At 43.3% G+C, this 17,766-nt stretch overlaps 1 protein-coding gene across 1 annotated transcript in view; it reads right to left on the reverse strand.

Annotated features, from left to right (window-relative positions):
• ATXN7L3 (ataxin 7 like 3) overlaps nt 1-5,393 on the reverse strand; it is a gene marked incomplete in the record, with an annotated part of 1,421,578 nt that extends 1,416,185 nt beyond the window's left edge. Inside the window, 1 exon segment of the mRNA XM_044055168.1 lies at nt 5,197-5,393. Coding sequence (XP_043911103.1) covers nt 5,197-5,231 — 35 coding nt within the window.
• Nucleotides 5,394-17,766: the final 12,373 nt, after the last annotated feature.

Raw genomic sequence — 17,766 nt, forward strand, 5'->3', positions numbered from 1 at the left:
TAGTAGAATGAATTTACTCCTCTTTATGCTTGGTGGACGAGTAACCATTCTCCACAAACACTAAGCTGTCACCCACTTTTAGTATTCTGTCCTTCTGCCACAGTTTTGTCAGAATCAACTCTTTCTGCTGGTTGGATTGCATCTTTACTATTAAAAGTCTAGGTTGCTTTGTCATTCCCAGGTTTAGAGCATATACATGATGCGCACTTTCAACTAACAACTCCTGTTGTGGAATACCACTCCAGATGCTTATTTGTGCTTTCATAAAATTACTACAGTCTGCTCCTCCCAGCTTCTCTGGTATAGCTGAAAATCTCAGGTTTTCCCTACATGCTCTGTTCTCTAAATCTTTTTTGAAATCTCTCTTCCTGAGCAGTCTCATTCAGCCAGCCCTTTTTGTATTTCATCCTGATTTTTTGTAGCTTTATCACCTCATCTGAATATCTGATTAAAGCTTCTTTCATTTTTCCAGCATTTGTTGCTTGTGTTGATATATTCCATCAGCGTTTTGTTTATTTTAACCAGGTGTATGTGCAGTTGTTTTGTATCTTCTTTGTAGGTTACTGGAAGTCATGTCTGGGGGTTGCATGCTTTTTGCTGAAGAGCTGCAAAACTTTCCCCAGTCAGCGTTTCTTCCTCACTTTTTGCAGCTGACTTTTTCCACGTACTCTGTATTTGTTTTTTTTCTGGCATCTAAGCAGTACACGTACTAGCCAGTTACTGTAAATTAAACAAACACAAAAATCTACTGCCCTTCTCTATTGCATTTCTGTTTTCACACTGGGAGAGAGAGAATTAAGCTGTTATTCAATGTGCAGTCATCTTTGAAGTCCCTGTTTGCCTATGCTTATGTGATATGTAACAAAGATGTTTAAAAAAAGAAAGAAACCATTCTTCTGGTAACTAGCAATCAGAGATATTAGTGTGCAGTAGGGTGGATTCAAGGTCCACCGCCCCTATCCCTCACATATACAGGTACTCAGTGGTGGGATGTTCTAAGGCCCCTGACCATATAGGTTTTGACTTTATACTAACCAACAGTGAACACTGAAGAATCTCTGCTGTCTAGTCAGAATCAAGAAGGCACAAACAACTTACATTCTGAATCATGACATTCAATTAAGAAAGATACCAGAGCCTTTACATGTCAGGATATCCAAATGACTTTGGAGAAAATCTGACTTATGAAGTAATGAATAAAAGAGAATGCGGTTATTTCACACCTATACTACATTTCCAGTCAGATTAGAACAACAAGGATGCATGACACAAGTAATGGACATGTGGCTAACAAGAACAGTAAATGTTACAAGAATGCATTCAGTACTATATATAATGCAGATAGTTTATTAGATGGGCCCTTGAAAAACAAACTGGTCAATTCTTAAGGAAGACAGGCAAATAATACAAACGAAGTTTGAAACCAGCTGTGGTGTATAGATTAGGTAGAAACATGAAATATATATTGGGCAACTTCTCAAAGGTTAAACAGTAGTAAAAAATGAACAAACACGGGCCAATGTGGGAGATGCACTTATTGTAAATACATTCCCAAAGGTGAACAAATTCAGCATTAATTCAGTTACTTAAGCTATCAGGAAATTATAACTGTGGTACTGCTGGGCGTGGTGTATATGGCTGTGTGCCAGTCTTGCCCTGGATTCTATATAGACAAGACTGAAAGAAAGTTAAAGGATAGGGTATACCAACATCAATATGTCATTAAGAAGGAGAAAGAGCCAAACAACCTTTCCAAACATATTCAAGAGTATCCGGGACCTGGTTTTAAGTTCAGCATTCTAGAGAAAGTGACCCCAAGTATAAGAGGAGCGCTTTGGTCTCTCCTGTTAGAAAAAAAGAGATTGCAGGGAATCTGCCAGGTCTAAATGAACAAACATCAACTGCATGTTTATTAAAGTTGTAGGCATTAGTTAGATAATTTGTTTTTAATGGTTTTATACAAAATTTGTTTTTAAATTTACAATACAAAAAGGGAAATTGTAGTAAATTTATTGTTTAAAAGCTCTACTTGCAAAAAGTATTCTGTTTTCTTTAAATGTGGCTTTTTGAAGTGGACTTGGCTATCACATGACATATTCCACAGTTTTTAAAGTGATAAAAACTGGGACTCTAACAAATGGAGTTCTCTAATGAAGTTTTAAATGTTTTAAAATGAAAGCACTCATCTTGTGTTTTGGAATAAAACATTTTCTACAGCTATTCTGAGCTTTTAGCATTTTTTCTGTGAATTCTGAATCATGACACTTGATTAAGAAAAATACCAGAGTCTTTATAATGTGTGTCAGGGAAACAAGTGGATGTGAAAAAATTTAAAGTTGCTAAAGGGTTTCTGAGGTGATACTACAAAAAAGGAGAATTGTGGGATACAGTTAGCCACAATGCAGGGTGAAGTTTTCCTTACAAAACAAAACGGCATACTTAAGTTTGCTGCCCTGCGTACTGGTAGCACAATAGCTGGCTGCAAGTCATTCTGCTGCTCCAGACTCTTTAAAAAGTTGGAGAAATACACCTGCCAGAAGGCAGAAGGATATGTATTTCTAGCATCTTCTTTCAAGAGAAAAATCGAGATCAGTGCTCTACCTCAAAAAAACAAATACAAATAAAGTTAGATCAATTTATTCTCCTCTAATTTACTTAGATTACCGTTGTACATGTTAAAAGTAAAGTCCTGAAGACTGCATTTGCAATCTGGGTGATTAACATGGGGAGAGCATTGTTGAAAAAAAAAATGTATCTTTACACAGGGGAAAAGGCACATTCCTCACTCTGCAGGACCTTAGTTTGTACTAATATCTGCCTTGATGAAGCTTTAACCAACATGTGCATCTGCCCCAATGAACAAATAATGATCCTGAACTTTTTCACCCCCGAAAAAAGAGATACAACTTCTTTGTAGCAAAAACTGGGGAGCTGGGCCTTTTTATACTGAAGGGTGTGCCATGCCAATCAGAGAACCCTTAGCCTACTCTAAAATAGTAAGCACATAGTTCACCTACCCCTTTTTTCACTCCAGGAGTCTGTACTGGAGAAAAAGGTATACTTCAAATTCATAAACACTGGAGGCTACAACACTATTAAAAGGAACTAGACTGCCATGCGTGGATGCCAGCAAAAAGTTGCATCTGCCTCAGAAAGTCTAGCTGCAGGTGAACAGTTCCAGTGACTGCAAGCAAACAATATCTCTTCTTTATACAGCTCTTACAGAGAATTTACTTAAATTTTCCTTCCTCTTAACAATTTTCTGGTATAAAAAAAATATATTGTACTTCTAGTTCTTCACCAGAAGCACCTCATTGACTTTACTGCCTGCTTAAAATGTACCACAGTGCACACTCCCCCCACATTACAAATGGGAACTATGTAAAAGTAGGTGTATGAATCTTTAGGCATATTTTGCCTGCCATCTATCCATCCATGTCCCCTTTTCCATTTTTGCACACAGGGCCGGGGTGTCACTTCAACAGTGACAATTATACAGAGCCAAGGTTCACACTGCTGAATGACTAGTCATGACTCAGTTGTTCTTAAATACCACACACGCATTCATATTCACAACTATGGCCAACTTAGTGTGTTCAGTCCACCTTCTGCATGTCTTTGGAATGCAGGAGGAAAACAGTGAACCCTAAGGAACCCCAAACAAACACAGGAAGAACATGCACAGTTCATACAGGAGGCACCTTATTTTGCCTACCACAAGGGTATTTAATGGATTATGACTCCAGATCCCAAAACTCTTACTAGGGAAAGGATACAGAGGAATAAGAGAGATGAAAATGGGTGTGATGAATTTTAAAAGTCAATATGCAGCAGTAAATTATTCTGGTACAACAGAGGAAACTGAAAACTGATGTTGTGAAATTGCAAGAAGTATAAAGAGCGTGAACCAAAGAGAATTGCAGACATATCACAAGTCAAGTTACTTACCTTAGAAATTACACAAGCACGAATCTGCTGGTTCCTTGCTAGAAATACACCACTACTTAAAGTGGAATTCTGGCCAGGAAAAAAAGGTGCACATAAGATGGGAAAAATCCAAATTCTATGACTTAACATTACAGTGACCCTCCCTATAATCCAAAGTTCAACTCCCATAACCTTTACATACATACATACACGAAAAAGCAATTAATAAAAATAAGACTTTCATTTAATAAATCTGATTCATTTAAGACCTCTGCATGGAGTGGTCTCTATTCAATCACCTTACCTTTTGGTCTTTCTCTTCATATTAACAGGTCATAAACATCTCCTACACAAAACACACTTTTTTACCCCAAATTCCCTTAAAATTTAAGTTTACAAATAAACAGGTTTTTCTCAGATCCTTTTCAGGCAAGAACCAAGCCAGAGGGACAACAATAAATGCTGTATGAAACCATCATGTTTTCTGGAAGGCAATAATAAACTGAAAAGACCTGGAAAAGCACACACACACTACCTACCCCACTATGCCCTTACACACCAAGTATTGCCAACTATTTGCCTAAACATTTGACCCCTGTGACTGTACTGCATGCTACCCTCATAACCTCTTTGCATTTTGCAAAAGCAACCTTCCATGCAATATATCTTATATAATTTTAGGACATCCCACGCAAAGTATCCAAGTCTACTTGTACATCACAAAAGCAGATTTAACTGCCGACACCACTCTTTGCTGCTTACACTTTTAAGTTTTTAGAAAAAATTCTAATCTATTAAGTGTCACTATCAAAAGGCAAAAAAACTGAACAGATTCCAAAATGCATCAGGTCCACTTTAGAGCCAAGTAATTCACTGTAACACACCCTCCAACATTCTTCAATTCTGAATTTTAGAACACACAACATATAAATTAATTTACAAAGGAAACAAAAAGGTACCACAGTTCAAAAAGGACTCACCACCTACAAGCCAAGACTGGTTCCAAAATTGGTATGGTTAGGTGTCGAGTGCTCGCAAGCTGAAAAAACCAGGCCAGCAGGTGAAGGCCCATAAATAAAAGACAACTTTAAAACATGTACCAAAAAGGTGAGATTTCCATCTGGAGCTGAAAATTTACCTTCATGTTAGACTGCATATTTGTCTATAGCCAGTTGAATAATTCCATTAAAGAAGGGTACTATCACACTGTAAAATACAGTTATGAAATGACATCCTAAAACCGCAGCTATTACAAATAAAAATCCTCACCTCCGATTGGCAATCCTGCTGCTGTTTCGTCCCATTCCCAAGCATTTCTCTAGGTGGGGAGCGAAGCGAGAAGCTGCAATACTGCGACTGCAGTTTGGGCAGACACATTCCTTGTTCTTCCACTGGTTATAAACTTGGCCAAATATATCAACTCCTGGCTGATCCACGATTTCTGATCCGGGCACAAAAACATGAGACCAAAAAAAAAAAAAAAAAAAAGATTTTCCATGATTGCAAAGGCTATGTACTCTGAAACCTCAAACTTATGTTTGCAAATCCCATCAAGTAATAGCAACAGCATACACATCTTTAATGCCAGCCAGAGACCAAACTCCTTATGAAAGCTTCTGTTTCCAATGTTAACAGCCCTAATGCTCCAATGCTAGTCATAGGTTCATAAGTTGGTACTAGGCTATTGGCCCTAGGGCCTATACAAGGCTAGCCATAACAATTCCCTGGCTATTTCTCCCCAAACTATTTACTTCCCTGGACCTCTGTCTAGCAGGGCAACTGACGTGATCCCCGGGGTGATCAAACACCGAGTGTGTGTCGGGGGGGTGGGAATACATTTTTGATTACAATAACCTAACCAACACCAAACAAGATAACCCAACTCTTACCAAACAACTATCTTGACCACACAACTATCTTGAAATATTCAATGTCCAACATAATTACCACTGATGAGGTCCACTTAAATACTTATATAGATATTACAAAGTACAGCATCTCTATGCTGTAAAAGGATTACTACAGAATGAATGAGTGATTGACATTGGGACAGAAAAGTGCGATCATTGAAGCAAATAGTACTAGGACTACTGTTCCCGAGATAAACAAATGAACACACTGGAACATTAGGTTATCTTCAACACAAGTGCAGATCCAATCATGAACACACTGGAACATTAGTTTATCTTCAACACAAGTGCAGATGCAATCATGAACATACTGGAACATTAGGTTATCTTCAACAGAAGTGCAGATCCAATCAAAGCTGCAAAAAGTCAACCCTGCAGATGCTACATGCTTAAAGTACAGTTGTGTACCCTTACTGTAAATGTAGATGTTAAAAGTGTATTCACTACAGCAGTCCTAACTGATGCGATTTCCTGCTCTGAAAGTGCTTAGCTGACCCAACTACCACAGAATCTTCTCCTCCTCCTCCTGAAGCAGGCAGATGCCCTAACCAATGTCAAGACACTCCCCATATAAAGGGACTCAGCTAGCACCATAACCTCAGTACCCTCTTGCCCCCAACCAGACCCTAAGGTCAAGGGACTAAGATCAAAAACTCCAGAGTATGCGCAGAGGAGAAGGGAACAACTTAAAACTACAGAGAATAATGCCTACCCCAAACTCAAAAACTAAGAAGGGATGAAAAGACTACTGCAACTGTGAATACACTTGAACATCTACATTAACAGTAAGTGAGCAGAACTGTGCTATGTTCTTTGGGTTCACTGTTGGTGTTCTAACTGATGGGATGACTCACAAAGCTGAAAGATGGGCGGATGAAAAGTTTAGGGAGAGGGAAAAGGATGCCCTACAAGATGGAAGTGGTAAATTGCACTCTAGACATGGAGAGTTTGGAAGGAGATAATGTTTCTTGAAAATATGCACAGAGGACCAAGCAGTGGCTTCCAAAATGTCCTTAGTGGTCACCCCTTTAAGAAAGGCTGTAGATGTAGCAGTAGCATTTGGTCATCCATACTGCTGACATTAATTCACACTCATCTGTTTGTCGAAAAAACGTATTTTGGTAACATGCAGGGGAAAGTACAGTTTTGTACCTACCATAAATGTAGATGTCCAATAGGTATGCATCTGCAGTCCTTACATATGGGTTGTCCTGCCTCAGGCAGCCCTTCGGTCAGCCGGATTCCAAAGTCTGGGTCCGGCATCGGCTGATGTCGCCCTCTCCCCGTCGTCAGAGCGCCTGGGGTATAAAAGCGTCAGCCGACACCATCTTCCTCAGTTTTTCTTGCCCCAGATGCCAGGTGCCCTCTAAGGAAGGCTAAATTTGGAGAGATGCAAAAAATTCCAAACATGCACAGTAATATAGAACAAATACACCAGAATAGATAACCCAGCTAGCTATAAGAGGGATAAGTACCCAGGAAATACCACAGAGGGGAAGGAGGGAGGGTAAACCTGACTGCAGATGCATACCTATCGGACATCTACATTTATGGTAGGTACAAAACTGTACTATGTCCTCCAAGGATGCATCTGCAGTCCTTACATATGGGTAGAATACCACAGCCAAGCTGGGGGTGGTAGGATCTAAGAAAGGGATGGTGCAGCTAAAATGCCCTGCAGGACTGCCGTAGCAAAGCCTGCTCTGGATCTGGAATATAAGGGTAAGTTGTAATGCTTGGAAAATGTATGCACGGAGCTCCATGTAGCAGCTTCTAAAATGTCCTTGGTAGCCACCCCTCTTAAAAAGGCTGTGGAGGTGGCTGTGGCTCTGGTGGAATGAGGTCTAATGTTAGCTGGCACGGTTTTGCCATGAAAAGAGTAACAGAATCAAATGCAATTCCCTATCCATTTTGAAATTGTCTGTTTGGAAATTGCTTTTCCTTGTACACCAGCAGCATATGCTACAAATAGCTGGTCAGATTTTCTGTAAGTCTTAGTTCTGTCCAAGTAGTAGCGCAACTGTCTGTGAATGTCCAGGGTATGCAGAAGTTTCTCCCCTTTGTTTTGTGGATTTGGAAAGAAGGTAGGCAGGTGAATAGCTTGGTTCAGTGAGACCCTGGATACCACCTTTGGCATGAATGAAGGATTGGTTCTCAGTGAAACTCTGTCCTGATGAAGAAGAAATGGTTGTACTGCCATGAGGGCCTGCAACTCAGATACTCTTCTTGCTGAGGTTATGGCCAGAAGGAAGGCAGTCTTCCAAGACAGGAACTGAAGTTCTGAAGATGCTGCTGATTCAAAGGGAGGTAGAGTTAATTTTTCCAACATGAAGTTAAGGTCCCATGTAGGCACTGGTGGTTTCCTTGGAGGAATGATGTTTTTAACTCCCCTTAGAAACTGCCTTAGGAGAGGATGAGAAAAGACAGGTGGATCAGTATTGTATTCTGCTGAAATTGCTGAAGCATGAATTTTTATGGAAGAGTAAGAAAGGCCATTGTGGAGCATTTCTGCCAAGTATTCCAGGATATGTGCCAAGTTCATCACTGTCACATCTAGGCCCTTTGTGGTGTTCCAAGTGCGAAATCTTTTCCATTTTGCTGAATATGCCTTTCTTGTGGAAGGCGTGAAGCTTCCATGATGATGTCCCTTCACTGTCTTGGATAGCTTATCCTGGTGAGGAGTCAAGGTATTCTCCAGACTGTCAGCTGCAAGGTTTTCAGGCTGGAGTGCAGAGTTTTGTAATTGTGTTGTGTCAGAAGAAGTGGCCATTGTGGTAGAGGCCACGGTTTCGTGCGTGACATGCTCCTTAACAGTGGGTACCAGTGTTGTCTGGGCCAGTCGGAGCTATCAGAATCACTTTGGGCTGCTCTGTCCTGATCTTCAGTAAGACCTTGGTCATTAATGGAAGAGGTGGGAATGCATACACTGTTAAGAGTATTCCAGCTGAAAGAGAGGGCGTCCACTTTCCATGCTTGTGGGTGGTATGTCCTTGAGCAGAATTTCTTCAGCTGATGGTTGTGGTGGGAGGCAAAAAGATCTATGTCCGGCCTCCCCCATGATTGTGTTATCTGAAGGAAAATGTCTGGGTGCAGCATCCATTCGTGTGGATCCATGATATTTCTGCTTAGGCTGTCCGCCAGTATATTGTCTTTTCCTGGCACAAACTGGGATTGCAGCTCTATATTGAGTTTTAGGGAAAGTTCCCAAAGATTCATTGCCAGCCTGCAAAGAGGGTAGGAATGGGTACCTCCTTGCTTGTTTATGTACCACATAACTGTGGTATTGTCTGTCCTTATTAGCAGGTGTCCTTGATGCAGAAAATGTTTGAAGGCTTCGATTGCATGTATCTCTGCCAGCATTTCCTTTTGGTTTATGTGCATGCGCAATTCTTTCTGTGACCATAGTCCTTGGATGCATCTGCCCTCCATGTGTGCTCCCCATCCATGGTCTGAAGCGTCCGTTGTAATGGTTTGGCTGATTATTGGTTTGCTGAAGGGCAGACCCCTGTTTGACTGGCTTGCTTGAGCCCACCACAGAAATTCCTTTTGAAGGCATGGAATGAGTGGTATCAAAGCTTCTAGGCTGTGACTGTGCTGGCACCATAAACTCCTTAGGTACCATTGTAGTTTCCTCATATGTAGCCTTGCTTGTGGAATCTGAAGAATGCAAGATGCCATGTAACCCAGGGCCTGCAGGATTTTCCTTGCAGTCAGCTGAGTTTGTTTTGTCAGATTTTCGAAATAATCCGGTAGTTGTCTTTGTTTTTCTTCTGTGAGAAAAGCCATTCGGGTAGTTGTATCTAGTTTCGCACCCAGAAAAATTATCCTTTGGGATGGCATAATTCAAGTGTTCTACCAAAGTTTGTTGGCTGTCCGTTTGTATAAGGCAGTCGTCCAGATATGGGTATATTTGAATCCCCTGAAGTCTGCAGTGTGCAATTACTGATGCCAGGCATTTTGTGAATACTCTGAGCGCAGTAGATAAGCCAAAGGGCAATGCTGAGAATTGATAATGCTCTGAACCTGCAAGAAATCTGAGGTGTCTTCTGCAACTTTGTCTGATAGGGACATGCAGGTATGCCTCCTTGAGGTCTAGAGTTACCAGCCAAGACCCCTTGCCCAGCATGGGAAGGAGTTGCTGTAGGGTCAGCATTTTGAATTTTGGCACAATGAGATAAGTATTCAGTGCGGACAAGTCGAGAATAGGCCTCCATTGTTTTTCTTTTCTTGGGACAAGGAATAGTCTGGAATAAAATCCTTGGCCTTGTTCTGTGAGAGGTACCTTTTATATAGCTTTCATTTGCAATAGGTTGGAAATTTGTTTTAAAGCCTCTGCCCTTTGATTCGGTGGCAGGTTTGGCATGCCTTTTCTTGTTGGTAATGTATGAAAATGGAACCTGTATCCTTTGTCTATTATTTGCAGTGTCCATTTGTCCCTTGTAATACTGTGCCAATTTTTTGAGAATAAAGATAGCTTTCCACCCAAAGGTGCTTCCAATTGAGCCCTGGTTGGCGGGGTCAAGGTAAAGTCATTGAGTCTGTCCTTGTGGAGCAGTTGTAGGTCCTGCACTACCTCTCTGGTTAGGAGGCTGCCATTGACGTCCTCTGTAGGAGCCTCTAGCTTGCCCTCTACCTCTGGCACGCCTGTTCTTGCCTCTCTGAAATCTCTCTGTGTCTGGAAAGGACCAATTCTTAGAGGGCCAATTTCTGCTGAATCTTGGTGGTTGGACCTGGAGAAAATCTTTGACTGTCTGTACAGATTTAGCCTTTTCCTCAAATTTCTTTAAGAACTCCTGAGCAGTGGAGCCAAATAACTTTTGCTTTTCCAGTGGCGCATCCAGAAGCTTTGCTTTAACATGATCTGGCAGAGTTTGTTCCTTCAGCCAAGCATGCCTACGTATGACTGCACCTGTCATTGCTGACCTACATTAAGCTTCCAATACATCATAACCACACTGCAAGAAATGGTTGCTAACCTGTTGGGAGTTATGCACCAGATCCTGAAGTGACGTGCGATCTAGGGGTTCAGGTGAAGACAGTTTTTTATGCAATTCATCTAACAAATACTCTTGGTACTGTATCATATGGAATTGACAATTTAATGCCCTCATAGAAAGAGTGGAAGAAGTATACACTTTTTTACCCCATCTCTCTAAAGCCCTAGACTCCCTTTTCAGAGGGGAGTGGATTTTTAGTAGTGGCAGATGCAACCCCTTTAGGGCCCTGGGAAATAGTTTCAGGGTCAGCAGAGTGGGCCTTGTAAAGGAAATGGTGAGTCCGGGACCCTGCAGTATCTATCGGGTTTGACAGGAGCCGGAGGGAGTCAGGGGTAATGCTGGTCTCAAGAGTACACATCATCAATGACATTCAAAACAGGAGGAATAGCCAAAGGTCTATGCTGAGGTAAATACAAAAAAGTCCTTAATCTCTTCCTGGAATCAGAGAATTCCTGGCCCTGCCATACGAAATGCTCTCTCATGGAGTGAAGGGTCTCCCCAAAGGACAGCTCCTCAGGAGGGGAGGCAGAGGGAATAGATTCCTCTGCATCAGAATCCTCGTAGGCCGTAAAGGCCTCCTCCTGGTAGTCTGAAAGAGCAGAGCCATCTGAGGCCTCATCAGAGGACTGGGGATCAGTGGGCTCAACCCTGGGCCTTTTGTCTAGAGGAGGTTGAGAGCCCCTGTCCGGATGTGGCTGAGAGCCCCTAATTAAGGAAATAAGGTCCTCAGCTAAACTTAAAATCCGTGAACCTGTAGTGGATCCCTGAGGAATAGCCTTGGGAGGCAGAGATTTTGGCCGTTTAGCAGCTTTAGCCCTAGTGAATGCCTTTCTGGACATGGATGCGGGAGGCCTGGCTGCTCCACGTGCTGGCGTAGTTTTGTCTAGGGAAATGGTGTCGGATGTTTCTGGAACACCGGTTTCTGAGGGAAATTCTATAACCGACTCAGCAGAGGCCTCCGGGGCCGAGGTTGTCGGTTGTGCGGTTTCGACGGTCGGAAGTACCAAGGACTCGGTTTCAGCCGAGACCGAGACACTCGCGGTAGGCCTAGGCATGGTTTCGGCTCCGCGTGTGTCGGTCCTTGTCCTTCCGTTTTTTGGTTAAATGAGAAGTCGGAGTCTCCGACGGCATATTGTAACTGTAACTAACCCCAAAAAATTCCTCTGCAAACTCCGCCCGACGCCTAAGAGTGCATCGGTTGAAGGAGGCACAGGCTGTACAGGCCGAGACGTCGTGGTCTGGGCCTAGGCAGGGGAGGCAGTAAGAATGGAAATCCTTATGAGGTATTTGTTTCCCACAAGTTAAGCAATTATTAACTTTAAGCGTTTGATCTGACATCGGCTGAGGCAAGAAAGAGTCCCCAGCGGGTGCCAGCTTTGAAGTCTTCGATAGTTGAAGTTACAGGAGCTGGCCGACCGGCACTTGCGAACTGCTTCTGCTTCGGGCACCATGCGGCAAGAAAGACTGGGGAAGATGGCGTTGGCTGACGCTTTTATACCCCAGGTGCTCTGGCGCCGGGAGAGGCGACATCAGCCGACTCCGGACCCAGACTTTGGAATCCGGCCGACCGAAGGGCTGCCTGAGGCAGGACAACCCATATGTAAGGACTGCAGATGCATCCTTGAAGGACATCTATAGATACACACACATACACACCTACACACACCCTACAGCCACCTACCTATACACACCTACACACATCCACCCCTACACACACACACACGCCCAACCCTACACACACACACACACACCCCTACACACACACACACACACACACACACACACACACACACACACACACACACACACACACACACACACACACACACATACCTACACACACACACACACACACACACACACATACCCCTACACACACCCCTACACAGACACACACACACCTACACACACACACACCCCTACACACACACACACACCCCTACACACACACACCCCTACACACACACACACCCTACACCCCCCACACACACACCCCTACACACACACCCACCTCTACACACACACAACCTAGACACACCCACACACCCACCTACACACACATACCTACACCCACCTACCCACACCCACTTAGACACACACCCACCTAGACACACACCTACACCCTACATACAATGGATATAAAAAGTGTACACACCCCTGTTAAAAATGCCAGGTTGTGTGTATAAAAAAATGAGACCACAATAAATAAATCATTTTAAAACTTTTTCCACCTTTAATGTGATCGATAACCTGTACAATTCAATTGAAAAACAAATCTGTTAGGAAAAACATATAAAAAATAAAAAACATATAATAAGCTGGTTGCCTAAGTATGCACACTCTTAAACTAATGCTTTGTTGCAGCACCTTTTGATTTAATTATAGCATTCAATCTTCTTGGGTATAAGTCTGTCAGCATGGCACATCTTGACTTGCAATTTTTGCCCACTCTTCCTTGCAAAAGCACTCCAAATGTGTCAGATTGCTAAGGCATCTCTAGTGCACAGCCCTCTTCAGGTCATCCTACAGATTTTCTATTGGATTTAAGTCTGGGCTCTGGCTGGGCCATTCCAAAACTTTAATTTTCTTCTGGTGAAGCCAGTCTTTTGTTGATTTAGATGTAATGCTTGGGGTCGTCGTGTTGAAAGGTGAAATTCCTCATTTTCAGCTTTCTAGCAGATGCCTGAAGGTTTTGGGTCAAAAGTGACTGGTATTTGGAACTGTTCATAATTCCCTCCACCTTCCAGTGGAAGAAAAGCAACAGTAAAGCATGATATTGCCATCACCATGCTTCACCGTGGGGGTGGTGTTCTTTTGATGATGCGAAGTGCTGCTTTTGCACCAAATGTACCTTTTGGAATTGCAGCCAAAAAGTTCAACCTTGGTTTCAACAGACCATAACACATTTTCCATCATGCTTTTGGGAGACATGATGCGCCGTTTTGCAAATTTTAGCCGGGCCTGGATGTTTAAAAGGCTTCCGTTTTGCAACCCTACCCCATAGGCCAGACATATGGAGAATACGGGAGATTGTTGTCACATGCAGTACACAACCAGTATTTGTCAGAAATTCCTTCAGCTCCTTCAGTGTTGCTGTAGGCCTCTTGGCAGCCTCCCTGACCAGCTGTCTGGTCTTTTCATCAATTTTGGAGGGATGTCCAGTTCTTTGCAACGTCACTGTTGTCCCACATTTTCTCCAATTTTTGATGACTGTCTTTACTGTGCTCCATGTTATATCCAATGCTGTGGACATTTTTTGTACACTTCTCCTGATACCTTTCAACAAGGAGATCCCTTTGATGCTTTGTAAGCTCTCTGCACACACACACACACGCACACACAGATGCACGCACACACAGATGCACTGCAAGCGGACACAGACACTGCACGCATGCACATCAAGCACACACCACACACAGACACTGCATGCACACACCACACCAAGACACACACCACACACAGACATTGCACTGCGCACGCACACAAACGGACACTGCACACACACAGACATTGTGCATGCACACGCAGGCATTGCACACACAGACACATTGCACATGCATGCACTCACACTGCACAGACGCACGCAGATGCATGCAGACACTGCACACACAGACACTGCACACACAGATACATTGTGCACAGACAGACACTACACACACACACTGCACACACAGATACATTGTGCAGATGCACACACACAGATACATTGTGCACAGACGCACACACTGCACAGACACAGATACATTGTGCACACACACACACACACACTGCATGCACACAGACAGGCAAAGACACTGCACGCACACACTGCAGGCGCACAGACACTGCACGTGCACAGACAGGCACAGCCACTGCAGGCGCGCAGACAAGCACAGACACTGCACGCACATACTGCACGTGCACAGAGGCACAGACACTGCACACGCACAGACAGGCACTGGAGACTTACTTAACTACATAAATAAAGCTATTTGGATCTCCAGAGATAGTAAAATGCTAATTGCAGGATAGAGAAAATGCAGAGAAAGAATGGCAAAAATACAATATTCGTGAAAACTTCGGAATACTTTTCAGTTGTACTAAAAACCAAATAAATGCAATAACTTTCAAAATAATAGTTAAAAACACTAAAAATTCTGGACAACCATTAAAGAAATATTGCATCCCAGCCCAACATTCAACCGTAACCCTCTCTCACTTGAAAGTGCAATACAATTCTTTATTTCGTAAACAGTATAGAATCCCTAGCCAAGGATTCCCTAACATTGAATCCTATATCTGCCCAACAGCCAGATATCGCCACATTCACTTTCACCTTTAAACCTGTGCCCACATTCTATATTAAACTACACAGACCGTTTTTTCAACTACAGCTGATTATTGTCCAAGTACGTTAAAATAGCAGCCAATAGCATTATCAATCCTGTCTCAATCCCATGTCAATTCAAGAAATCCCACATTCTTTCTCTGAAAAAAAACAGACAATATTCGTCTACACAAAGGAGGAAATTCAACAGTCTACACCTACAATCATATCCCCCTCTCCAAAATACTTGAAAAATGCATTAAAAACCAACTGCTAAACTATTTTTTCCAAAAACAACAACTATCCGTCACACAACATGGCTTCTGTCTTCAACAGTACTAACGGTGCACTTCTATATACATACTGTCAATAAAGCTAGAGAGAGAACAGCAAACTAGTCTTCCTTATTTCTAGACTTATCTAAGGCTTTCAACAGGTCGTCACAGCAAACTTCTACTTCAAACATTCGCTTTAGGTCTCTCTCAGCCCACACTTCCATGGTTCAAACGCTACCAGTCCAATAGGTATCAGTCAGTAAAATGCCACTCCATGCTCTCTCCTTATTTCCCAGTTGCCACTGGTGTACCACAAGACTCTATTCCTTGGTCCCCTCCTCTACCATTCTCACCCACACCCTCCACATAACAGATCTCCTTAATCCAGTAAGCAGATGATTCTACACTCATTTGCACATCTGACATGGCACACCTCCAAAAAATTACTCGGGAAGCTTTAACAGCCACTGAAACACAGCTTTTTAACTCAACTCATGCTAAAAAAATTACTATTTTTTTTCCCCCGAATCCCCCTCTCATGAGAAAACAAAAAGTCCTCTCTCTTTATAATACAACCACTGAAGTCACTTCTGATAAGAAATGATTAGAGACGATAGGACCATAGTAGATGACGTTCCTAAATTCAACCAGCATATACTAATTAATGCGCAGTGTGTCTGTGCCTGTCTGTGCGCGTGCAGTGTGTCTGTGCCTGTCGGTGCGCGTGCAGTGTGTCTGTGCCTGTCGGTGCGCGTGCAGTGTGTCTGTGCCTGTCGGTGCGCGTGCAGTGTGCCTTGTGCCTGTCGGTGCGCGTGCAGTGTGCCTTGTGCCTGTCGGTGCGCGTGCAGTGTGCCTGTGCCTGTCTGTGCGCGTGCAGTGTGCCTGTGCCTGTCTGTGCGCGTGCAGTGTGCCTGTCCGTGCGCGTGCAGTGTGCCTGTGCCTGTCTGTGCGCGTGCAGTGTGCCTGTGCCTGTCTGTGCGCGTGCAGTGTGCCTGTGCCTGCCTGTGCACATGCAGTGTCTGTGCCTGCCTGTGCACGTGCAGTGTCTGTGCTTGTCTGCATGCCTGCAGTGTGTGCGTGCGGTGTCTGCGCCTGTCTGCGCGCCTGCAGTGTGTGCGTGTAGTGTCTGTGCGCCTGCAGTGTGTACGTGCAGTGTCTGTGCACAATGCATCTGTGTCTGTGCTGTGTGTGCATCTGTGCACAATGTATCTGTGTGTGCACAATGTATGTGTGTGTGTGCAGTGTGTGTGCGTCTGTGCACAATGTATCTGTGTGTGCAGTGTGTGTGTAGTGTCCGTTTGTGCACAATGTGTCTGTGCGTGCAGTGTCTGCATGCATCTGCGTGCGTCTGTGCAGTGTGAGTGCGTGCATGTGCAATGTTTGTGCAATGTCTGTGTGTGTGCATGTGCAATGTCTGTGCAGTGTGTCTGCGTGTGCAATGCCTGCGTGTGCATGTGCAGTGTCAGTTTGTGTGTGCGCAGTGTCAGTTTGTGTGTGTGCAGTGTGTGTGTGTGTGCAGTGCAATGTCTGTGTGTGGTGTGTGTCTGGGTGTGGTGTGTGCGTGCAGTGTCTGTATGTGGTGTGTGCTTGATGTGCATGCGTGCAGTGTCTGTGTCCGCTTGCAGTGCATCTGTGTGTGCATGTGTAATGTCTGTGCACGTGTAATGTCTGTGTGTGTGTGTGTGTGTGTGTGTGCAGTGTACATAAAGTGTACACACCCCTGTTAAAATGCCAGGTTTTTGTGATATAAAAAAATGAGACCACAATAAATCATTTCAAAACCTTTCTCATCTTTAATGTGACCTATAACCTGTATAATTCATTTGAAAAACAAATGTGTTGGGGGGGGGGGGGGTTATAAAAAATAAAAAAATTACAATAAGCTGGTTGCATAAGTGTGCACACTCTCTTAAACTAATACTTTGAAGTACCTTTTGCTTTAATTACATCATTCAGTCTTCTTGGGTACACACCTGCCATCAATTAAAGAGACTGATTAATCGCAAATAAAGTTCAGCTGTCCTAGTAGGATTTTCCTGAAATTTACTCAGTTCCCTGCTACAGCAAAAGCCATGGTTCGCAGAGAGCTTACAAAGCATTAAAGGGATCTCCTTGTTGAAGGGTATCAGGAGAAGTGTACAAAAAATGTCCACAGCATTGGATATAACATGGAGCACAGTAAAGGCAGTCATCAAAAATTGGAGAAAATGTGGGACAACAGTGACGTTGCAAAGAACTGGACATCCCTCCAAAATTGATGAAAAGACCCGACAACTGGTCAGGGAGGCTGCCAAGAGGCCTACAGCAACATTGAAGGAATTTCTGACAAATACTGGTTGTGTACTGCATGT

Source organism: Protopterus annectens, chromosome 13.part0 (assembly GCF_019279795.1).
Source record: "Protopterus annectens isolate FY-2018-M chromosome 13.part0, PAN1.0, whole genome shotgun sequence".
Taxonomy (NCBI): domain Eukaryota; kingdom Metazoa; phylum Chordata; order Ceratodontiformes; family Protopteridae; genus Protopterus; species Protopterus annectens.